Here is a 22,635-nt window from a genome sequence, read left to right on the forward strand (position 1 = left end):
TGTAGGATTTTTTTTTTGTCTTTGTTAGTATTGGTACAATAATGCCTAAATAGTACTTGTTTCCTTTTTTTCATATTTGCATTTCCAAATTTACAACCTAAGTTTGGAAATAATGAGACATAATAAATGGATATATTTTAAACCAGCTAATCAAAAGGTATAAAATTTGAAAAAAAAATCCAGAAAAAAGGACGGGGTTCAAAGCTCAATGAGACACTTAAGATGCTCTTGATAAAATTAAAATTTAAAATTTAAATCAATAAAAAAATGAAATCCTAGCATTTGAATATAACGTATTTTGTATTAAGTGACAAGTAAATTGCTTATCACTTATGTTTTTAATTAAATTTTGCCTAAACAATTTATTAGAGTTACTTTTTTTTTGCCAATATTTAGAGTTACTTAATGAGTAAGTTTGTTATACATTACCAGTGTATAATTTTTTTTACACTTGCAGATTTAGATTGTGTCAAATAATATGAATTCAAATCACATACACTGTTAGTGTAAAAAATTCAATAGGTGCTAGTGTAAAAAATTCAATACACTGTTAGTATATAAAAGCTAATCCTTACTTAATTAATTACCATGTCTAATTTTCTGTTATTAAATATGTTTGAACATTAAGGTCTAAATCCATTCAATTTAAGGGTTGAATTGGTTTCATAAACATTGCTTTAGACTAAAACGGTAAAACCTCCTTCTCAACACTGTATACATATGGATATGGGCCTATGTTCGCACGCTGAGATAATCCAGTTGAAGGTAGCCCATCACTTAAACCCAACCACCCACTATGGCAACCCTAACCTTTTAAGCATCCCATACATTTTCTGCACTTAAAACCCTAGGCAGAACTTTGCTTTTCACTCCCCTCTGCTCCTCCAACTTCTCCCTCAGCCGCCCCATTCCCCTGTCCCCTCAACCCGAACCCCCAAAATGGGTCGTGTGATCCGAGCTCAACGTAAGGGAAGATGCTCCGTCTTCAAATCCCACACCCACCACCGCAAGGGCCCCGCCCGCTTCCGTTCTCTGGACTTCGGCGAGCGCAACGGCTACTTGAAAGGAGTCGTCACCGAAGTCCTTCACGACCCGGGTCGCGGTGCCCCGTTAGCCCGTGTCAGTTTCCGCCACCCTTTCCGTTACCAGCAACAGAAGGAGTTGTTTGTTGCCGCCGAAGGAATGTTTACTGGGCAATTCGTTTACTGCGGGAAGAAAGCTACTTTGATGGTCGGAAATGTTTTGCCCCTCAGATCCATCCCTGAAGGAGCTGTGGTTTGCAACGTGGAGCATAAGATGGGTGACCGTGGTGTCTTTGCTAGAGCCTCTGGTGATTATGCTATCGTTATCAGTCACAACCCTGATAACGGAACCACTAGGTATTGAATATATCTGTATTGTTTCTGGGTAGATGGTTGATCTGTAGGCTTGCTCGTGGTTGATAATACGTTTGTGTGAAATGCTTCGAAGGTGATGGATTTGGGTGGTTTTTCTGCACGAGTTTTTGATGGTTTTGGAAAGAATGGAATAGATTTTTGTGATTAGTGTATGCATAATTACTTGTTATTTGGTTTTTATGAGGAAAGCGTGTAGGTTTTATCTTTGTTCTGATTTTTCTTTATCTGTGATGGTATTCAATGAGATGGTTGACGTTAGACATTATGTTTTAAGGGTTTGTCTGGATGGCAAAGTCTATTGTTGTATCGGGCTCTAGTTCAACTTTGTTAGATAGGTTGCTTGGAAGTTCGTTAGTTTTTGCGTTATTGAAGTGGTAAATGGTTTAGATAATATTCCTATGCACAATATGTACCACTTGTTGTAGGTACTTGATAATTATGGTCATACTTCTGTTTGCTCTTTTGCTGTAGTGTGTGTCTCTTTATATTAGTCGCCTGCTATATATTTGTGCTATACTCAGTCCCACTTTATTTGTGCTGCTTTATTCCTCAATACTTCAGTTTTTATGCTCGTAACTTTCTTTGTTAAGTGTGTGTCTCTTTATATTAGTCGCCTGCTATATATTTGTGCTATACTCAGTCCCACTTTATTTGTGCTGCTTTATTCCTCAATACTTCAGTTTTTATGCTCGTAACTTTCTTTGTTAAAGGGTTGGATTGGTGAATTTTTTGAGTATATAGAGGTTGAAAATCATTCATTTTGCGGAAGTGTTTGATCAGCGTATTTGCCAGACTGATTTGTAAGCGACACAGTTTATTATTCTTGCCTTGGCTGTCAGATAATAGGAAGACTCTCTGCTTTCATTGTGCTGTTAACTTGCTTAAGTTGTGGAAGTGACATTTAATCCTTTTCTGGCCTTCATCCCCATATTGTCGCTGGTTATTTTGACAGGATCAAGCTTCCATCTGGAGCTAAGAAGATTGTGCCCAGTGGGTGCCGTGCTATGATTGGTCAGGTTGCTGGAGGTGGACGTACTGAGAAGCCCCTTCTTAAGGCTGGTAATGCTTACCACAAGTACCGCGTGAAGAGGAACTGCTGGCCTAAGGTTCGTGGTGTTGCTATGAATCCTGTGGAACATCCTCATGGTGGTGGTAACCATCAACATATTGGTCATGCTAGCACAGTTCGCCGTGATGCACCACCTGGTCAAAAGGTTGGTCTTATTGCCGCACGTAGGACTGGTCGTCTCCGAGGTCAAGCTGCCGCTACAGCTGCCAAAGCTGATAAGGCTTAAGCGAATTAAAGGATGCAGAGATTTTTATTTTTGTTATCATTTTCCGTTGTGTTGTGTTCTAGAGAGACTTGCCTATTCAGTTCAGATGTTGACATTGTCATTGCAAGAGTATAGCACTAAATTTTGGTTGGATCTTTGGTTATGATTTTTGTTTCAGCGGTTCTTATTAGATGAATGTTCCATATTTGGTTCAATTTGTTGGCTTAATAGTACTTTGAAAACTGGGTACACTGTGGTGCACCTAATGTAATTCAAGCCGGTGACTGATTGTTGCACGCTGCAGTATGAAGAACGTCTGTAGTAAAGAGCTGTTCTCTCTGAGGCTGCAAGGAATTCCTAGAAAATGCATATTGGCTCTAAAACTTTTGTCCCCAAAAGAAAATAAAAGGTTTTTTCCTAAACCCTTTGCAGCCCGAGTGCCGCCTGTAGGTTGATGTTGGGATAATTTACCCTAGTCAAGAAATGCAAAAGCTGAATTACAACCTCTGCGGCATGCGTTCTGAGGAGTCAAAATTGCTTCCGGATTCCGGAAGATTAGCCATTGAGTTGGCTCGGTTAGCACTCGGTCGACTCATCTTCTCAAAGAAGTTTGAATTAAAAAAGGGTTAAAAACACTTTATTCCCGAGAAAATGGGGAATAGCCCCCCGTAATGAAAATAATAGGTTGAGAGTTGAGAATATTCCGTTTGGTGCTTGTGTCAAGCATTTCATTTGAAAAAAGAACAAAAAAAATAGATTGCTTAAATATGTTCACAATTCTGCTCTTATGTTGTTGTAGTTTTATATTTTGTCAAATTGATCTTATGGAATCATAGTTATAATTTATAAGACCTTTATATAAATAGATTAGTCCATGGTATATATTAGTATGTAATATTTAATAATATATATCAACGCATAAAATTCGATAACTCGATCTCAGTAGTCAAGAATTCGGTAATCGAATTTTAGCATCCACATTAAATTATTTTACCAAACCTTAATCGGGAATTTAATAATAGAATTTGAATATCTACCTCCAAACTGTCTGTACCAAACTTTGGATTTTATCAATTTTCATTTGACAAATACTTGATCTAGATTTTATCACCAATTTTTTGATATTTTTTCAAAATTTCAACACCTTTTGAATATGTATTGTTTATGACGAAAACTTCAGTGCTAAATACAGCTTCTATTCCCTAATAGATGTCCTTTTATAAATCACCATTATTTATCAATAGCACAAAGGTACATTATTTATCAACAACATAAGGCTAAAATTATCAACACATCTAAGCTATCCATTTTTCTCAATAAATGTTCTTATTGAATTATAGTTATTTATGAAACACACAAGGGTAAAATCGTTAACATATTTAAGCATTGCACCTTTTGTTTTTTTTTTTTTTTTTTGCATTTTCAAAGAAAATCCTTGCCTAAACAGAATATTTGAAGTAGGTAAAGTGCCTATTATTTTAATTGAGAGGGGCAAAGAGATATTAGTCCAAGAAAGAAAAAAAAAAGGTACCAAGTGATACGACATTCAGTCTCATGCTATAAAATGCAAGTATTGCTAAACTTGTCTGTAAATTATTTATACTGAGTATGAAGGAAGAGCCATGAGTTTGGTATAAACATTTTCTATCACTTTTTATAATTTCAACTTTGCCCTTATAATTACTTAATTTTACCTTTACTATCTAAAAATCATATGTGTTGCCCATATTATCAACCAACTTTTCCACAACTGATTTTCACCTTAACCATCCAAACTGCACATAACCGCCCATTAACTGTTACAATCTCCTATCAAATGATTCTTTCATATGCAAAATAATTGTTCCTAAATTGCAGGTGTGTGTCCTTAGAACTTGTCATTATAAAGGTCCAACCAATGGCCCGCTTCCACCTGAAGAGAAAATGAAACGAATGAGTTTTTTTATAAAAAAAAAAAATGTCAAGGCAAAAAACCATTGAAGCCTGTCTCGGACCGATTTTGCACTCAACGGGACGAAGATTGGAGGGTGAGAATCCTCTTACGATTTTCACAACATCGACATTCATAAAACGTAAAATTCCCTATTGAACCTCTCAGGTAAATAAAAATGCGACCACATGAGGTCAGAAAATATAGCAGATTACTTAATTGTAAAAGTTCATAACAAGTCATGTTTTCGATGGTAAATCACGTTTTAAGATCAATGAAAAACTTATTTAAAATTGTCATAATAATAGTAATGACACCAATAATAGTAATCAAAGGATCAATCTTTTCTACACTAACAGTGTATATACTGTCAGCGTTGGATAAATGATAAATATGTAATATTTGAATTTAAAATTCAACTTTTGCATATATGTCATAGATTCAACAGTAATAGTGTATATACTGTCAATGTATATAAGATTTACTCGTAATCAAATGGTGATTTTCTACAAAACTTTATAAGATTTTCTAAGTAAATACATTAAGAAAGTTAATTCTCCCTAGTTTTCTAATTTAATACTGTATGGTACTCTTAAAAGTGTTGGCAGCCCAAATCTGCATTTGGCCCATATGAAGAGGTTTCTAAAGTCTACTTCTCACTGATCCACCTTCGCGCAACTGCAGGAAAGTGCGAAAAAAAAAACCAGAAATCTGCAGAATTGTTTTTCGTTACCATATCAGTCCGACGTCGTAACGTGATAATAAAAGCCAGAAATCTGGCTAAAGCCCTGCTGCTCATCATATTCATTTGAGAAATCAGTCGAAATCAGAGCTTAAACCCCGGCCCAAACCTCTGATGGCGATGAAGGCAGCAGCTATCAAGTTGAAGGCCGCCGCGGCGCCTAGCACCGGTTTTAGGGCTCTTCTATTCTCGACGTCAAGATTCCCATTTAATCAACCGTCCCCTGCTCAGAAGCCGCCTCCTGCTGAACCCTCCACCAATCTCTTCGTTTCCGGTAGCTACTCTTTATCTCTTGTCATTTGCCAAATTAACTTTGCTTCTTTACTTATTTAGTTAAGCATTAAAGTATTATTACTGTTTGTTTAATGCCCTTATTTTTTCCCCTTTTACTTTCTCAGAAATGATTAAGCAGAGCTTGTACTTTACAATTTATATACCAGAGCTTCCATTTATATGCGTCATTCATGATTTTCAATATTAATTTTACTAATAATGTTGTTTCTTAGGTTCATGCTCACGGACAAAACTCCTATCTCATGCCGCAGTCAAATGTAAATAATCAAGTTATTAATTGGAGATACTATAGTTAATTAACTGCAGATGAGATCAATCAATCGGCATTCTTCCCTTGTTTTTGTTTAATTTTTTCTTTAACTCTTTGGAAATTTTATGTGTTGTAGCTGGCTATCCTTTTGATAGTAGGATCAAATGATAGGCAATGTGGATACTTAGGATGCATTTCAGGTCAATCGATTTCGTTTTCCGATGATAACCAGAATCCGCTGTTGTGTTTCATCTAATTGTGCTGTGATATGCTGGAGAGTCTGAAATGCATGACAATATTATACACTTCCAGGACTCAGCAAACGTACAACTAATGAGGGTCTCCGAGGTGCCTTTGAGAAGTTCGGAAATGTGGTCGATGGTAAGTTTGGATTTCAGGTTGTTAGACAATTGGTTCTGCGTAATAGCCTCACACAGAGCATGATATATTTCTTTGCCTTTTGCAGCAAAAGTGGTCTGTGATCGAGTGTCTGGATTTTCAAAAGGTTTTGGTTTTGTTAGATATGCAACTGTACAAGAAGCTGAGGCTGGTATTAAGGGCATGGATGGCCAGGTCAGTTGACACAATATCAGCACTTTTTTGTTTTAATTTCACAGAGAATTCCTTGTGTTGTAGCCAAAAATATGATCCAACATCCTCTGGTAGAACTGGACTTTTATCTTTTTGTAAGCATCCCATTTTGCTTGGATGTGTTTATTAAGTAGAGGAAGAAGCCTTGTCAAGGATGGTTTTGGAAGTGGAGAAAAAGTTACACACGTCTTATGGACTAGGGATTTTTTTTTCTTTGGAACTATGGATTGAATTATGAATCAAAATAAATGGAAAGGGTTCTGTTGGTGATAATATTATCATAGGATCTCTAATTTGGAGATGAGAGAAGCGATTGAAGCAGTAAGAAATTTCCTGAATGTTTTCACTTAGAGCACTTCTTCTATTGTATAAAATGTTTCCTTGTTGAGCAAGTTTACTATGGTATAGCTACAGTTGACATTTTCCTTTATTAGAAATCTTCATTCCTCACCTTGGATCTGATTCTTGGATGTGCTTGCCGTCATAGGTGATAATTGATTAGGGTAGGAAAAATTAATTAGAAACACATTGAATCTCCTAAACAGTGTGAACTGTTATTTCATTTGTTTCTCTTGGGTTTTTACTTGTGTTTGCTACTTCAAGTGGTGTCTAGATTTGCTATGTTGATGGTCTGGCCAAGTGGTGGCCCTGGTGCTGCAAAATGCAAAGAAAATCAGTAAGAAGAGAAAGTAGCAATCAAGTGAAAGAGTGGGAATGGTTGTTGAAAGTGATGGTAGTGACTTTTAGGATACGGTTTTCTTCAAGAAGTTCTAGATAATTCTACTATTCACGTAACATCAATAATTCAACAATTTAAGTAACAGGAATAAGACACTTTCCCAGAACAAAGCACAAGAGCACTTCTAAGATGCTGCTATTGCTGTTAGAGTGTACATTGAACAAAATGCCTTAAGCTACCCTTGTTGAAAAGGAATAGCAAGCTGGAGTCTAAAGCAGGACACAAGAGGGGAAAAAAGGTAACCGAAAAAAGGATGGAGTTCAATACTGAACTTTTTCTATTAAGGTTGTTATTTCAAGAATTCGCTTGGCAGACAGAGCATGCAGTTAGTTAAGGCTCTTTTTGTTCTCAGTCCAAAGTCAATTAGGCTTCTAGTTGAATGACAAATATTTTCCTGCTGATGTGTAGTTTACTTACAATTGCTCTCTTTTAACTTCTATTCTGTAGTTTCTGGATGGCTGGGTTATCTTCGCAGAGTATGCAAGACCAAGAAATCCTTCTCCACCAACTCAAAATGGTCCTTCAAATGGTTTCGGCAGCACTAATTTTCGATGATGAAGAAGATGATGAATACCGGATTGAACTATAGCATCCATTTGGTTGACAAGGAGACAACCGGATTGTTTTGTATTCGAGATGAAAAAGAACTGAATTTGGTACTTTTGGTCTAATTGAAGTCCTTTAAAACGTCAATTAATTGAAGATATCGATTCTTAGTTTCCTCCTTTACCATAATTCTCGGCTGGATACTTTTTTTTTTTTTTTTGGAAGCAATAGTCACCTATACTTCAAATCGTGTCTTAGTGCGGTCATCTTGGCTATCCTTCACCGTCATTGAAGCTTGTTAGAGCTGTTCTTTCTACTAAAGATAGCTCTTCTCTATATTACCTTGATGTCCTTGACTTGCGCATCGGAATTACGGAGCGTCGGTGATGAGTATTTTTATGGTATTCATACCCATTTCAGTCATTCTGAAGTTGCAACTGAAGGTATTTGCTATTAGTAGGTCGAAACTCGAAATACAGGCAATTTGAATTTCATCTCCATATGTTCTTTGTTAGGCTTTGCAAAGGGGATGGCAGAACTGTTCCATTAGGAGAAGTGATTGATTTAATGATTTTACGAGATTCGGGCAGGAGAACAAATTGCAATTTTTTTTTTTGGGTACAATTTACAAATTTCACAACTCTTACAAATTTTTATCATAAGAGATGTAAACGTTCTCCTCATAGGGATATTACAGTTGTGTATTATTTTCTTACAGATGCAAACCGATCTCTTTAAAGATCAAAATTATGTTATCTTGTGAAGCTGCATAAGAAAATTTACTTTACCTACAAAAATCAGAGAAAAATAATTCCATAAACAATGAGTTGCAAATTATTAATGCTTAGAAAGGGGAAAATATAAAGTGGGCCTTCACCACAAACATTCTCTTACTGGGCCTAAAAGGGTGTTCTTGAAGTTCATTTATGGCCCATTAGAAGATTTTTTGGATATTAATTTTTAATCCACAGACTGTTAAAAATATATATATATATTCCAAAGACTGCTGCATCTGCCAGCCGGCGTCGTAATGACTATAAAACTCATCATTTCCCCAAACCTCATGGGCCGTGCTAAAACCCTGTCTAGTGACTGTATCAGGGTATTAGCAGAGCTTAAACCCCCCAAAAATCGAGATGGCGTTGAGAGCGGCGGCGAAGACAGCTGCGACGGCGGCCACGGCTGCGTCGCCGAGGGGTCTGAGGTCCCTTTTATTTTCCACATCAACCTTTCCATTCAATCTACCGCAGTCTCAAACGGAGAAACCTCCTCCTGCTGAGCCCTCCACCAATCTCTTCGTCTCCGGCAAGATTCCCTCTTCAATTTCTGTTGAATATGAGTCTTTTTTTCTTCTTCCATTTCTCTCCTTACTATATCATTGTCTGATTTATCGTTCTGCACCCGTTAATGGGTTTAGTTTTACTTGCTAAGAAATTATTGAAACTAGGGTAATTTAAGAACAGCTGATTGTTGGATTAAGGGGCTGTTGGATTTGAAAGATTGGAACCTTTTTGTTGTTGCTATTTGCCTAATTCATTCGTTGATTTTCAACTTTTTTTTGGGGCCTAGCCTGCTTATGTTGTAGTAATTTGTTCTTTTCTGTGATGCAACAAGGAATTTAAGGTGTCCAAATGAATATTTTCGGTTGAAGCTGATAAGTTGGTTAGAAACTAGGCCCTTGAAAAATTGAATTTAGTCTTGGTTAAACTTCCATGAGAAATAATTTGGTGCAGCCTAGCTAGTGTTTGTAGTTGGCTTATAGTCTACTGTCTGAATTGGCAGACAATTTGCCTGACAAATTTCGATAGCATTTCCAGTGAATTTTGTTCCAAAGCTCCCATCTTTTGTTCTTGTGTTGTCTGAAGCTTTTATTCTGACAATATTGATAAGTTTATGATCTGTGCAAACTTGGACTGAATATGCAATTGTCTCCTTTTATAGCCACATCTGGTTTTTGGCAGTTGTGTTTCGTATTTTAAAACTTCTTTTTCTTTTGTGCCTTGTCCCTCAAATTCTGGTTAAATGTATCAACTCCTGCCTCTTTTTTGAGCCTTGACCCTCAAACTGTCCATTGAGCAAAGTCTGACTTTTTTCAATGTGTTTTTAAGATTCTAAGGTGCTTTTATAACTGGATGTAGTTTTTCTTCTCCTTTTCCTGTCTGCATGTATTGTATTGTCGAGTCCTTCTGCCTTTCCCAGAATAAGATTTTCCCTCTTTTAGTTTGGAAGAGAGGGTGGAGGCTCGTCAAATTTGTTATTATTGTGTGGTACAGATGCATGATGCTTCTGGACTGCCTTTTTTTTTTTCTCATTTTAGTTTTAATGATTTGATGAATTATGTTGCTCATCTTTGCGTGTGTTTGTGTTTGTGTCTTTCTACGCCTCAGTAAAGGTATGATTTATTGTTTCTTTAATGCTCTCAGGTCTCAGCAAACGTACAACCACTGAAGGTCTCAGAACCGCCTTTGAGAAGTTTGGTCAAGTGGTTGATGGTATGTTTTCTTTTCACGCTAGTGGAGAACTGGGGTTTAGAATATCCCACATGGAAGATTAACATGCATTTACTTGCCTTTTTCAGCAAAAGTGGTAACTGATCGTGCATCTGGTTTTTCAAAGGGATTTGGTTTTGTTAGATATGGATCCTTAGAAGATGCTGCTGCCGGTATAGAGGGCATGGATGGCAAGGTTAGTTTGGATTATCTGGGATTGGTTTTTGTTTTTAAGAAAAAGCAACACCATGTTTGGTGCCCCATAATTCAACAATATATTCTGGCTTCCTTTACATTGACCGATGGATAAGTTCAGGGATTAAATATTCCACAAGCGGGCTTTTGGTCACTGAAACTTTGGCCTACTTACTTTTGAGCCTATTCATTTGTTTGTTTTTTGTCGTTCAACTTGAGCTCCTGGCGCAGTGATTGCATGCCTACATTGGTTACTGCAAAGGTGTAATTGATAAAGCAAAGCCAAAAATATAATCACATTCTGCATTCTTGATCCAAACTAGCAGATGTTCTTTGGCCAACTTTTAGCTATCCATTTGACAGAGCTTGCTGATTCTAGATAAGGATTTTGAAGGATAAAGTTTTTCTTGTACATGTTTGTCTCATTTTTTTTCTTTTGTAATATCTACTTTTTGTAGTTTTTGGATGGCTGGGTTATCTTCGCTGAATATGCAAGACCAAGAAATACTCTGCCGCCACCTCAAAATTCGTTCCCCCGTGGTGTCAATAACACACGTTTCCAGAGTTGAAGAATCCCTTAATTCAAACATAGCACTGTTCTGGATTGATACAGAGGGAATGTTGATCTTATGGCGTGTCGAAGAGATATAGTCTCCATTCGGTTTAATTAAAACTGCCGATCAAGTAAAGTTACGTACTTTGACTGGTCATATATATTGACTATTGAATTGGACGACTGGATGAGGTCATTTTTTGCTTAAGCTTGTAACAATGTAGCTTAGGAGAATACAATTTGCATTGCATATTGGTTTATACTGCTACTTGGCATCACTACTCACAGGCTTTTGGAGTTGCATTTTTACCTTTTTGCTATATGGCTGATGAGCTTGGTACTTATTTATGGCCTAATCTAGTTAAATTCTAGAAAGCTTGTCTTTTATAGGGAAAGGGGGTAAATCAGAAGTGTTCTTATACATTAAGCTTCATTTGGTTAGACATGCACTCTGCCAAAAAGTTATTTTGTTATCTTATGTGGAATATTGGTGTGAATTATCTCTAAGCATAGATGACCGCAAAGAATCAACATCTGTAAAGATGCGTGACGTTGGAGTATCACTTCATGTTCTAAGTGGTTGATGGGTTAAATTTGATGCTGGATTTTTGGTTTCAATTGTGGAGGGCACTAACAGTCTACCGTTTTGGGCCGTTACATGGGTGTCTGATTGCTTGCATAGGCGACCCAGCACGCTAATGCTTCTTGGGCCAATAGCTCTGCATAATCTGTTTCACCTCTGTTGGAAATCGTGTGATGCAGAGATCAATTTTTTCCCCCTCCGCAAACAGATATTAAGTTTACCGATAACTATATGTTTGTTGATATCTAGATTTGTCCGAATTGGAACATTTCTTGTCACAATTAAAATCTAATTTTTCACAATTGACACGGTTTAAAGTGCATGCTAGCTGCGAAAGAGATGCTAGTACTCGGGACCATAGAATTTCCTTGTTTCTTATGATATGTTTTTGTCCCTGTTACAATTTCCAGATTTAAGTGCGGGGTGAAGTTTGTTGGAAAGGTAGTTTATCTCAGTTTATACTCGTGATAAACTGATTTGCTAATTTTGCCTGGACAATCATTTTCTTATACCTCCAACGGGAGAGATCAATGCCAACGGATGTTGATGCAAGTGAAAAGGGTTTAATGATGAGGTATCATGTTCGAAATCCATAAAAATGAAAAGAACAACGTTGAAAAATCTTTTTTCTGTAAAGGGATAGATCCGACTTGGATAGGATTAGTCGCAAATAGGACACCTGTGGCTTATACCTCCAAAAAAAAAAAAAAAAAAAAAGAGAAAGGATCGATTTGTTTTCCCTGTCCCCTTCAGGGTGGCTGTGGAGAATTGGCTTTGCAACTCCTCCAATGTAGTTTTTGCACCAGTAAATATCGTCCATCAGTAGCTGAACGAGCTTATTATATGTTGGGAGGTATTTTTGGCTTCTTAGAAACGTCTGTAGGTCCACCACCTTAAAATTGTGGCCTAACTGCCGCAGTTTCAGTTCAGTTCATTCTTTTTGTGTGGTGTGAACGTGTCTTGTGCTTCTTTCGCATGTTGATTCTACGAGTATGCAATTCACAGGATTGCATAGTTTGTTTGGATCTAAAGGAAATGGTTTGGGAGTATTCTTGGGGCAGGCACGACATTGGATTCCAAATTTGTCCGGCATCTGAAAATAGTAGACCAGTTGGCAGATGATGGACCACTACTGTTTCAGAAATGGCATTGGAATTCTTTGCCCTGTTGCAGAAGCAAATTGGAAGACCATTCAAAGCCCTGAAAGTTACTAAGCTGGGCGATATTTTCTAAATAAGTGCATGCATTATTATTTTCCAGGACAGGAACCGGACATGCAATATTGTCAGGTGTTGAAGTGTTGTGGAGGTGGCGCAATGGCAGCAACAATATTTTGCTAGGCGCCGATAGATAGCTTTCTCACAACTGTCCTTTGACATTAAGTCCACAATCTGACTTGATTCATCAGCATAAGATCGACATATGTACTGTCGAATGGATGGTCACTTCTTTAGCTATAAAAATGAAGGTTCTTTCTGCGAGAAATGAAATGAGGAACACAAGGAAACTTATTAATTTGTCGACTGGTCAGCCCTGGCTTTTTGGTGTTTTTATTAAATATGTTCCGTGTGGAGCTAAAGAAAAGTTTTATTACGCCTGGTGGCTAGTTCTAGCGGACGGCTGTACGGCTGTGGTCGCTAAAAGTAGGTGGGGTTTGTCCTTTGTCCTTTGTCCTTCCCTTCCCTGAGGATGAGGCAGTTAAACTTGAATATTGCTATTTGCTTGCGCATCCAACCAACCCCAGAAAATAAATAAATTGATTAGATTTCACAACTAATACACGTATACTCCTCCTCTGATTTTTGTGGGGTGGATTGGTCGTTCTCGCAATTAAATTTTCGATACCGACTTGTTTCTTTCTTTGAGGGATGGGTAGTGAGTGACCCAATTGAGAATGCTGAGGTGGAAGTCAGCCCAAAGAAATGGAAGCGTTTACTTTTTTCCAAATTTTCTTACGAAAGTAAGATTTTTTTCGGCAAATAAACCTAATTCCTGCAGTAACTTCAAAAGTCGGCAACTTTTGAAATCCTGCGAGGGATTTATCTACCCAAACAACGCACTCCCCCAATCCGATATGGGATAGAAAATCCCACAGAGTGCCCTGCTCCTAAGGGATAACTACCCCCAAGCCCACTGAGCTGATTTTCTTTTTCCTAAATTCTCTTACGAAAGTAAGATTTTTTTTGACAAATAAATCTAATCCTCACAATAATTTTAAAAGTCGGCAACTTTTGAAGTCCTGCGAGGGATTTATCTACCCAAACAACCCACCCCCAATCCGACGTGGGATAGAAAACCCCACGGGGGAAATGGAAGCGTTTACTCGGAGTACTAATTTCTTCAGGCGATGACAACTGAACTTCGATTCAATTAATACCGGGATCTATCTGCGACCAACTGATTCCTATACTCGTTCTTCATTGATCTATCATATTACTAGTACTTAAAAAAGCTAATTTACTTCTGATTTTTCACCTCCAGCCTATAAATAAATAAATAAATAAAAGTGAATAGCTAGCAAACACCTTAGCCATGGATGGACAAATGAATGGGACCTCCAACAGTAAAGGAAGGACATAATCGTAAAACCAAAAATCAATGAAGTGAAGTGAAGTGGCCAAATGTTAACAAAATCCAAGTACGTGGATTGAGGATGGAGACGCAGCCAGGAAGGACAAAGCAATTGATGTTCGTAATTGTCATTAAGCCACAACCACCCCTTTATGCCCCTCCCCATATCTCATATCTCCTTCTTCTTCTTCTTATAAAACCTCCCACTTGTACATGTCATTATACGCACCCAACACACACATAGATACACACACACACCCAACACACAAAAGGGGGAAAAAAATGGATAGAAACCAATGTCCATATGAATCTTTGTGACGACAATCACAAAGCCCCCAGTGGCATACTTTTAACACACACGGTCGCACACTAACACTATTTCTTTTTTAATACTGATATTTTTTTTCCTTTATATTAGGACCTTCAAATTCAATTCCTGTTAGTAGCGGCAGTGGGAATAGTAGAGTATATTTTTCTTGATTTACGTGTTTGTGTGTGTGTGTGTGTGTGTGTGAAGTTATGAGGTTCCTACGGGAATTCATGGCATGTTGTGGTTCATGCTCTTCAACATCGACGGTCAAGGAAGAAGCAAGGTTGTTGGTGGCTTCGGCGCCACCGCCTGGCTCCGAAACATGCGGGATCAGAGGGCGGAAGCGAGGCAGGGCGACGGGGACGGGAAGGTCTGGTCGTAATTCCTCTTCCGGCGGGGAATGGCGGCCATCCTTGTCTTCGATTTGTGAAGACAACGTTTTACATGAGAGGAACAAAATTGATCATCATCGTCATCATCATGATCATCAAGAGGTGCCTATCACCGTCGTCCAATCATCATCATCATCATCACCATCATCTGAGCGGAGTCTTAAAAGGAAGATTACGTCAGCGGCTAGACCTCGTTCCCATTGTCCTCGAGAAGATGTCAGGTGCTTTTTGATACCTCGTACTTTTGGCATCGGATTCTAATTTCCTTAACCTTTTTCTGGGTTTTTTTTTTTTTTTTTTAAATTAACCCCTGTTTCTGCTTTCCATAAGATCCTGGAATTATAAATTGTTTTGCATATCTTTTTGTACTTTGCTTCGTAGTACCACCATGCCCAAAAAGATTCCCGGCCGCGGTCAACTCTCTTCGAAATTGTCGTCCAATTCATAACGCTAGATGATATAAAACGTACTAGTACGTGATTGCTCTTATAATCGATACTTGCTAATTGAGGATTCTGTCGGATTCCCAGCAATATGACTGATTTAAGATGCCTTACTTAGAAAAAGAAAAGAAGAAGATGATGGAAGAGCTTCCATATACGGACTACTGCTCTGTTTTCCCTTGATAAACACACTTTCGTGTGTGTTCTCTATAATTTTAATGCTAAATATTAGGTAAAAAGGAGTTGGTACTGTTACCAATTTAATCCTAGACTACAGCTGTGTCTGTGTGGAAGATCATCTATACATCGATCGATCTAGCAGAAGAGAAGTCACAGGAAGCGCGGGATTCTTCAACACACACACACACGCGTCACCCAAATGCACCATCATAATTTACACACACCCCTCCCCTTTGTGTGTGTGTGTGTGTGTGGGGGGGGTTGGGGGGGGGGGAAGCAACAGAATTTGACCATATGATGATGATGATGATGATTCTCTATTTTGCGTCATAAAAATGCTAACCAGTTAGGCGGCCTAAATACAATCAACCACACTTCTGTCCTAAATAAATCCAACTAGAGCAGAGATAGATGGCTTTTGTTGTTTTATGTGAAAAAGGAAAATGGCCTGCAGTTACAGAGGCCTGGAATGTGTTGATACACGTGTCATTTTCACAAGCAATTTAGTAACTCAAGGAATTACAGTGAGGCCGGAACCGGACGTTTCATTGATGTTTTTTTTTTCGTTTTAACTTTTGTTGTTTTGGAAGTTTCAGGCGACCGGCAGTGCATGCAGTGATGCCAACGTTTTCACCAGCACCCTTCATGTTCTGAATGGACGACGGACTCCTCTTTCTTGTTTCTTCTCAATCTCCGTTCGGGGCTTCGTCGACTACGAAATTCGCGTGTAAATATATTCACTACGCAGAAACATCATGTCTGGATAAGAAGATATGTATATTTGTGTTGTATTAGTAATACTTTGAGATTAGTTTGACCTCAAAAATCAGTGGAATGAATAGGATATGGAAGGTTGTTAAAACCTTTTTTTTTTTTCTTTTGAAGGAAAGGAAGGGTTGTTAAAACTTAAAAGCCTGTCTCAAAAAAATTAAAAATCGTTTTTGATGTTACGTTTTTTTGGGTTTAAGAATTTCCCATTTGAGGGAGTCTCCGTCTGTCCTTCGATCATTTATGTCAGCGTCTTGAGGTCCTCTCCTCCATCCATCCATCCAAATGTGATCCAAGCAACCACCAGAGGTGATGCACTGATGATAGAGTCCGCTGCAGGGCAAACAAACAAAGCCAAGAAAAAAATTTTATTATCTAGAGTTTCTTTTTCGTCTTTATGTATTGATACCATATTGAGTTTAGGTATTACTAATGGTTTTTATTTAAGGAATACTAATCACGATATTGACAGCAACACTTAAAAAAAAAAAAGATCTAATTCAAGTTTACCTTCGCTAGCAACTCGTATTTTCAAAGGTAAAAAAATTATTTAGTCAATTGGTAATGTTACACAAGACAACTCACATCACTGGGGGGGCTAACTCGTATACAATCAATATCCTACCTACTAATCTTAACAAGGATAACTTAACTTAAAGAAAGGTTAACAATATCCTTCAAAAGTTTTCTAACATTCATAAGATTAAAAAGAGGAGTTTTGTTATGTATGTTTCAACGGTTTGAGAAAGAGAGTTACTGCAAATGGTAGATAAAAAATGCCTCTGTTCCAGTGCCTCAAGTTGTCCTTGCGAGGGATCTTTCACTTGGGAGCAGCTAAGGCCCTGATTCAGTGAAATTCCTTTATTAAAGTTTCTGCTGCTTTTTAATTTTAGCTACATAAACTTTTCTTTTCTTTTTCTAAATGATAACGACGAGGATTGGACAAAACAGTTGTAAGTGGAAGTATGCAGTCCTCCTTCATTTTCACTTTTCTGACCCCTCACAAGAAAGCATTTTTTTCTGATACGAGACCGAAGAGCGCATTAGACAAAAAGCCAAAACCAAGATCTTGCTCTCACTTCTTTAACATTATTATGATTATTGAGCTATTAACGTCTAATAACCAATCTCAAGAGCCAATTGCTTGTAAATCTTTTGTTCCGTGCACTGACTAGATGCACTGTGCTGAAAGCAATTGTTTTGGTCTTTTCAAATGAGTGACTGTTAAAAGACAGAGATACATATAGGCCCACTAACAAAAACCTGTAATCAACAATGCCATCAATAGCTCTCCACCTCAAAACAGAGGGAAATAACACCCAAAAAAAAAAAAACACACACACACACACACACACAAAGGGTTGGCAATACTTGATAGTATCATGTTGTAATAATTCCTTCGAGAGAGAACAATTTCAGTTCCCTGACTGCTCATTCACGAATTTTTAGTACCTTAAACAACCGTGCCTTCTCGTTCTCCATCTTCCATTCCAGTCATCGTATCGTACAATGGCTTGTTTAAGGTTTCTGGAAGCCCATATGCTAACACTCCTCCCAAAATCCCACATGCACCAAACACTGCGAAAGGCAAACCCCCACCCAAAACCACCACAAATGGTGACAATATAGCTCCCATTTGCGCTGCCTGAGTTGCACAACCAAGCGCTGCATTTCTGACCACTGTCGGGAACAGTTCAACGGTGTAGATAAATAACAAGTTGTATGTTCCAGCCATCCCAAATATCCCCAAAACCCCGCAAATCATTTGAACCACTTCCAATGTTCCAAACCACTTGAACAGGCACCCTATCACGCAAAATAAGCCGCTGAACCATTGTGTGCCAATGGCTAACGGCTTTCGCCCGAATCTATCCAACAGGATTGCTGTTAGGAAATAAGCAGGCAGCTCTGCCACCGCATTTAGGAGAACACCAAGGTAAAGATTGGTTCCCAGGTTGACTACATTTAGGCTCAGGCCGTAGTAGACCACAGAGCACGTAAAATTAATAGCCACCGCCAGAAATAAGCGGACTCTTGTGACTGGGAACCGAACAACGTCTACCACAGAACCTGTTACGGCTTCCTTCGATCCCGAATCAGTTTTAGCATCACTCCGAACCTTACTTTCATGGTTGTTGACATCATCGTCGAGGGCAAGGATGACTCCATCAGGGAGGTGCTTTCCGTTTGATTTAGCTACGTTGGTCATTATTTTCATGGCTTTGCTCAACTTGCCTCTGATGAGGCACCATCTAGGGGATTCGGAGACAAAAGGGCACAGGATCGCGAGGAAAACAACCGAAGGTATGGATGAAGCTATATAGAGATTTCTCCACGATTGGAAAATGTAGGCTATACCGGAGAGAACGGCAATGCCGCCCGAGAAGAAATAGAAGGTTGACATTCCGGCGATGCCACGCTTTGTTGGGCCAATGGGTTCGGTGGAAAGGACGAAGGAGCAGAGGCCAGCGCCACCAGTGCTGAAGCCGGTAAGAACCCGCAACAGCACATAAGTCCGGTAGCCAGGAGAGAGTGCTGTTAGGCAACCGAAAATGCCATTTAAGATGCAAACAACAATTAGAGAGCCTTTTCTTCCTAATCTGGAGTCTGATAGATGGCCAAATACTCCAGCCCCTGCGATGATGTATTTGACGCAATGAAACGCTATTAGTAGTGTTCACATTTTCAATATTAAACACCAATTTGATATTATAGTTTGGACTGATAATTGGGTTCCGAAACTCAAATTAATTTCTCCTGTCATTTATCCATATACGTATTTCAGAAAGATTGCCAGAAAACAAGTTTTAGCCGAAAATTTGTCTCAAATTATTTGGATTTAATGCATAGCTCAGGTTTCGTTGTACTTTTTTTTTTTTTTTTTTGGCTGTATTCAGCAATAATAGATGGAGCAACCAAAATGAAAACAGATTGTATAGCGGCGGAACCAGATAAATTTGCGCAAAATGGATATCTCTAGGATTATCAAGTTCAAATTCCACTTCCTAAAAATTATAAAGCAAGTGATTGATAGGTACCATCATTAGTAAGTCAAACATCAACCGAAGGTTCCATGCTAAAACCAGAAATTCAGAAAAAGAGTAGGCAGGCCGCAAAAGTTACGTAACCATCACAGCCTTTGGACTGGTGGCCATCACCAATACATTAAAACTTGATGGGATGAAAGGCAAGGTTTGCCACAATTAAATGTGACCTTACTTAAAAATTTCAGACGGATGTGTAATGCACCCATCTGATCCGATGATGGTTCAGTCCCTTTCAAATTACTCAAGGATCTCTTCGGATCCTCCCTCCCCTCCCCTGCCCGTAGTATAAGAAACTATCGTATTGATAAAAAAAAAAAAAAAAAAGACAGCAAAAGTTACGTATTTGCCCAAAAGAAAGTTTATTTTCGTTGGAAAAAGAAAAAAGGAGTAGAGGCGCCTGTAGGACTGTCTTACTGAGAGCCCCATGACGGTGATAGAGATCAAGGCACACTCATAAAGAGAATCTTCCAAAGTAATGAAAATATAGCATTTCTTGTGAGTTTGAGATGAGAATCAGTCATTGCTTTTGGATAGTGGACCAAGACGCCCAAAAGAAAAAGGAAGCCCCCCTTTATATTCATTCACCTCGGCCCACGCATGCTCAACAATCTTTTTCCAGCCAAAAGTGAAAGGTTATTAATTTGTAGAAGCCCTCGAAAGAAAGACGTCTTTTACTTTTTCTAAGTCGGTGGAGCTATTTCCGTGTGGATGGCACCCCAAGGAGTCAGAACATCATCATCATATGCACTCCCACCCAAGAAACAACCATGATGATATGTTCCCATGTTACAAAGAACAAACAGCTGAATCCCAGGCTCGTTTTTGGCTATAGTAGTCGGTGGGTAGGGTATCAAAAGGACAAAAAAAATTTGAGCGAGAAGTCTGACTAAAGCATTTGCCTTCTCTCGCTTGTCTTGTCATATTTATCACGATGCCTTGCCTTGTGGATTAAAAATACAAACACGAAACTACAAACTGGTTCGTCACTCTGATCTTGATTTTACTTAGGAAGATAGTGAGTAGTATTTGAACTCTACCGTTAGACGTTGTTTGGCTGGCAGAATAAGAGCCCAATTTAGAAGTATATTAATTGCAATCCTGCACTTATTAATTAGTCGTATTATTAAAATCCTAAAATTACTCGGGACGTTCTACGTATTTTTCATGTGGCCACTAGCAAATATGAGCCAGCCACACATCAATTTTGTCTCGGAGTAGTCTAATCGGATCATCGTCAAGCAGCATACCAATTCTGACTCTAGAAAGTGAAGACAACCGTCAAAGGCTGTAAGCATAAGCGGATCCAGAGCGGACAAAAATGACAGACGACAGAATAATAATACTAAAGAGGAAGGCATTTGAAAGACAGAGTGTGATACTGATAATAAATGACCACCACTCCCTCCATATTGTAATGGTGCAGAGCGCATTCTTGTATAGAAAGATCCGAAATTTGATAAGCCAGAGATTAGTAGTGTGTGTGCAGAGCGGATTCTGTACTTTTCTAGGACCACTCACTATCTTTAATTCACAGATACTACAATGGACTTTGATCTTGAGTAAAGCATGAAGAAGATTAAGACTGGTCGTTTTGGAACAAAACATGATTAAACATAACATATGATGAAGACTAAAAGAAGTTTCACAAAACATGATGGATAACAGATGTAAAATCAATAGCCATAAAGACATGTAAGTTGTGACCAGCAAACCATTACATACGTGCACCTCCTCTGTCATGCAAAATTCCATTCCTGCACATTTAGCAGTGATTGGCACACTCTTTGAAGACCAGAAATCCTAAAATAATTATTAAACTCTAAAACGCCCTGAAAATGATCTTGTTCTTCAACATACAAGTTCTCTCAACGTTTAAGACGAGTATGCAGATATAAACGTATCACCTAGATCATTTTGCTTCACACTTCCTGAATTAAAATTTGATTCATTTCAGTTATCATTTAATCTGATGATCAGATGATTTAGGCCTTGCTTTTCTAATGAATAATTCCTTTCTTCTTTTTTTTAAATACATTTTTCCATCAATTTTTCATCAAACCTGTCTCAAATTGCTACACAGTAATTTTTCTAAAAAAAAAAAAATTTCAGAAAAATGCAATCCATCACCTAAGAGCCCCAAAAACCAACAAAATGATCTTGTGCAGCTGCACCAAATCACCAACCAAAACAAAGAACGAATGACAACTAAGGAGCATGCTCGTGTGCCAGGCAGATTAGACAAGGAAAAAGATCTATTTAACCCAAAAAAAAAAAAAAAGTGCAAGAAACGAAAAGATCGGGTAAATTTAAGAGTTAAAAAGGACTCACCAATCATGCAGCCTCCGAAAAACAATGCTTGAACCAATCCAACCTTGTATTTCTGTCCACAAACCAACCCGAACTCGGCCACCGTCGAGGTCCCCGGCCCACCGATCCATTCCCACGAACCCGGCTCGAGCTCGCACACACTTTTAGCTTCAGGATAACATCCTGAACCGGCGGCGCCGTCCAAGCACCGCCACCCCGGTTCACGGTCGGCGAAGATCATGACCATGGTGTGAAAAGCTTCCAGAGCCCATGCCAAGCTTGCCAGGATGAAGTGTCTTAATTGCCAGAACCCAAACTCCCCGCAGTATTTTTGTAACATGTCATCTATGCATAGCTTTTCATGTTTGCGATAGTCTCCGCCGTCGGCGTCTTTCCCCCGGGGGAGGAAAGGGGTCTGGAGGTCCGGGACGTTGGGATCCCGCGACGCCGCTTCTGTCATACTTTGCAAAGGACAGACCGGTAGCTTTTTGGCTTTCTGGCCGGGATGGCTCGGAGAGCTTGATTGTGGGACTCCGGAATTGATGAGACTCCACGAATTTGTTGCCTCTGTATATATATGATTTTGCTGGATGCTAGCGGGTCTGTCTTGTTGTCAACGTGGACTATGATCTCACCGTCGATATGGTTGAAAAAAATCTTTGTCTCTCTCTCTCTCTTTTTTTTCTGGCCCTCCGCCCAGAAAGTCAGCGGAAACTCGGTAGTAGACAACGTGGTCCACGACCCCGATTCACAATCAGGATCTGGTCTGGTGATGCGCATGATGCAGTCTGCAAGTGTTTGAGTTTTCATTTTCTTGAAGATTAATCCTGACCGCGGAACGTCATTTTTAATCCGTCGAAAAATTACATTGTTTTCCATAATCACATTTCTCTATTAACTTTTTTTCTCACATACATCAAATCGTTACAGTAATTTTTTCATGAAAAATCATGAAAAATGCAATCCAAACACAAATTTTTTCATTTTCCCTTTTATAAAATTTGAAATCTCTCCTTGAACTATTTAGAAGAAAA

At 38.6% G+C, this 22,635-nt stretch overlaps 5 protein-coding genes across 6 annotated transcripts; 4 read left to right on the top strand and 1 right to left on the bottom strand.

Annotated features, from left to right (window-relative positions):
- Window positions 1-834: 834 nt before the first annotated feature.
- On the top strand, window positions 835-2,899 carry LOC113769897 (60S ribosomal protein L8). Its single transcript, XM_027314216.1, has 2 exons — window positions 835-1,379; window positions 2,350-2,899. Exons 1-2 carry the CDS (start codon window positions 940-942, stop codon window positions 2,690-2,692), a joined length of 783 nt encoding a protein of 260 aa, XP_027170017.1. The 5' UTR covers window positions 835-939; the 3' UTR covers window positions 2,693-2,899.
- A 2,405-nt stretch (window positions 2,900-5,304) lies between these two features.
- On the top strand, window positions 5,305-7,949 carry LOC113770655 (organelle RRM domain-containing protein 2, mitochondrial-like). Its single transcript, XM_027315181.1, has 4 exons — window positions 5,305-5,617; window positions 6,200-6,268; window positions 6,354-6,460; window positions 7,665-7,949. The coding sequence occupies exons 1-4, from the start codon at window positions 5,458-5,460 to the stop codon at window positions 7,770-7,772; spliced, it is 444 nt and encodes a 147-aa protein (XP_027170982.1). The 5' UTR covers window positions 5,305-5,457; the 3' UTR covers window positions 7,773-7,949.
- Window positions 7,950-8,820: 871 nt separating this feature from the next.
- Window positions 8,821-11,285, top strand: LOC113770575 (organelle RRM domain-containing protein 2, mitochondrial-like). The gene is made up of 4 exons (XM_027315081.1): window positions 8,821-9,068; window positions 10,187-10,255; window positions 10,342-10,448; window positions 10,906-11,285. Exons 1-4 carry the CDS (start codon window positions 8,900-8,902, stop codon window positions 11,014-11,016), a joined length of 456 nt encoding a protein of 151 aa, XP_027170882.1. The 5' UTR covers window positions 8,821-8,899; the 3' UTR covers window positions 11,017-11,285.
- Window positions 11,286-14,372: 3,087 nt separating this feature from the next.
- Window positions 14,373-16,352, top strand: LOC113770538. 2 transcript variants are annotated; one of them, XM_027315019.1, is made up of 2 exons: window positions 14,373-15,077; window positions 16,070-16,352. In XM_027315019.1, the coding sequence occupies exons 1-2, from the start codon at window positions 14,674-14,676 to the stop codon at window positions 16,131-16,133; spliced, it is 468 nt and encodes a 155-aa protein (XP_027170820.1). In that variant the 5' UTR covers window positions 14,373-14,673; the 3' UTR covers window positions 16,134-16,352. The 2 variants fall into 2 exon arrangements, with proteins under 2 accessions (XP_027170820.1, XP_027170821.1); XM_027315020.1 differs by having other exon boundaries at window positions 14,374-15,077; window positions 16,076-16,352.
- Window positions 16,353-17,362: 1,010 nt separating this feature from the next.
- On the bottom strand, window positions 17,363-22,157 carry LOC113770537 (organic cation/carnitine transporter 4). The gene is made up of 2 exons (XM_027315018.1): window positions 21,623-22,157; window positions 17,363-18,881 (listed from the first exon to the last, which is right to left on the bottom strand). Exons 1-2 carry the CDS (start codon window positions 22,059-22,061, stop codon window positions 17,701-17,703), a joined length of 1,620 nt encoding a protein of 539 aa, XP_027170819.1. The 5' UTR covers window positions 22,062-22,157; the 3' UTR covers window positions 17,363-17,700.
- Between the last annotated feature and the right edge of the window lie 478 nt (window positions 22,158-22,635).

This window comes from Coffea eugenioides, chromosome 5 (assembly GCF_003713205.1).
Source record: "Coffea eugenioides isolate CCC68of chromosome 5, Ceug_1.0, whole genome shotgun sequence".
Lineage (NCBI taxonomy): Eukaryota > Viridiplantae > Streptophyta > Magnoliopsida > Gentianales > Rubiaceae > Coffea > Coffea eugenioides.

What these genes read in the sequence shown, in the direction of transcription:
- LOC113770575 (XM_027315081.1), top strand. Translation starts at nt 8,900, where the DNA reads ATGGCGTTGAGAGCGGCGGCGAAGACAGCTGCGACGGCGGCCACGGCT. An exon ending in CACCAATCTCTTCGTCTCCG is followed by an intron (nt 9,069 to 10,186) that starts GCAAGATTCCCT and finishes TAATGCTCTCAG; the next exon opens with GTCTCAGCAAACGTACAACC. An exon ending in GTTTGGTCAAGTGGTTGATG is followed by an intron (nt 10,256 to 10,341) that starts GTATGTTTTCTT and finishes TGCCTTTTTCAG; the next exon opens with CAAAAGTGGTAACTGATCGT.
- LOC113769897 (XM_027314216.1), top strand. Translation starts at nt 940, where the DNA reads ATGGGTCGTGTGATCCGAGCTCAACGTAAGGGAAGATGCTCCGTCTTC. An exon ending in CCTGATAACGGAACCACTAG is followed by an intron (nt 1,380 to 2,349) that starts GTATTGAATATA and finishes TTATTTTGACAG; the next exon opens with GATCAAGCTTCCATCTGGAG.
- LOC113770538 (XM_027315019.1), top strand. Translation starts at nt 14,674, where the DNA reads ATGAGGTTCCTACGGGAATTCATGGCATGTTGTGGTTCATGCTCTTCA. An exon ending in TGTCCTCGAGAAGATGTCAG is followed by an intron (nt 15,078 to 16,069) that starts GTGCTTTTTGAT and finishes TTGTTTTGGAAG; the next exon opens with TTTCAGGCGACCGGCAGTGC.
- LOC113770655 (XM_027315181.1), top strand. Translation starts at nt 5,458, where the DNA reads ATGGCGATGAAGGCAGCAGCTATCAAGTTGAAGGCCGCCGCGGCGCCT. An exon ending in CACCAATCTCTTCGTTTCCG is followed by an intron (nt 5,618 to 6,199) that starts GTAGCTACTCTT and finishes ATACACTTCCAG; the next exon opens with GACTCAGCAAACGTACAACT. An exon ending in TTAAGGGCATGGATGGCCAG is followed by an intron (nt 6,461 to 7,664) that starts GTCAGTTGACAC and finishes TCTATTCTGTAG; the next exon opens with TTTCTGGATGGCTGGGTTAT.
- LOC113770537 (XM_027315018.1), bottom strand. Translation starts at nt 22,061, where the DNA reads ATGACAGAAGCGGCGTCGCGGGATCCCAACGTCCCGGACCTCCAGACC. An exon ending in TTTCGGAGGCTGCATGATTG is followed by an intron (nt 18,882 to 21,622) that starts GTGAGTCCTTTT and finishes ACATCATCGCAG; the next exon opens with GGGCTGGAGTATTTGGCCAT.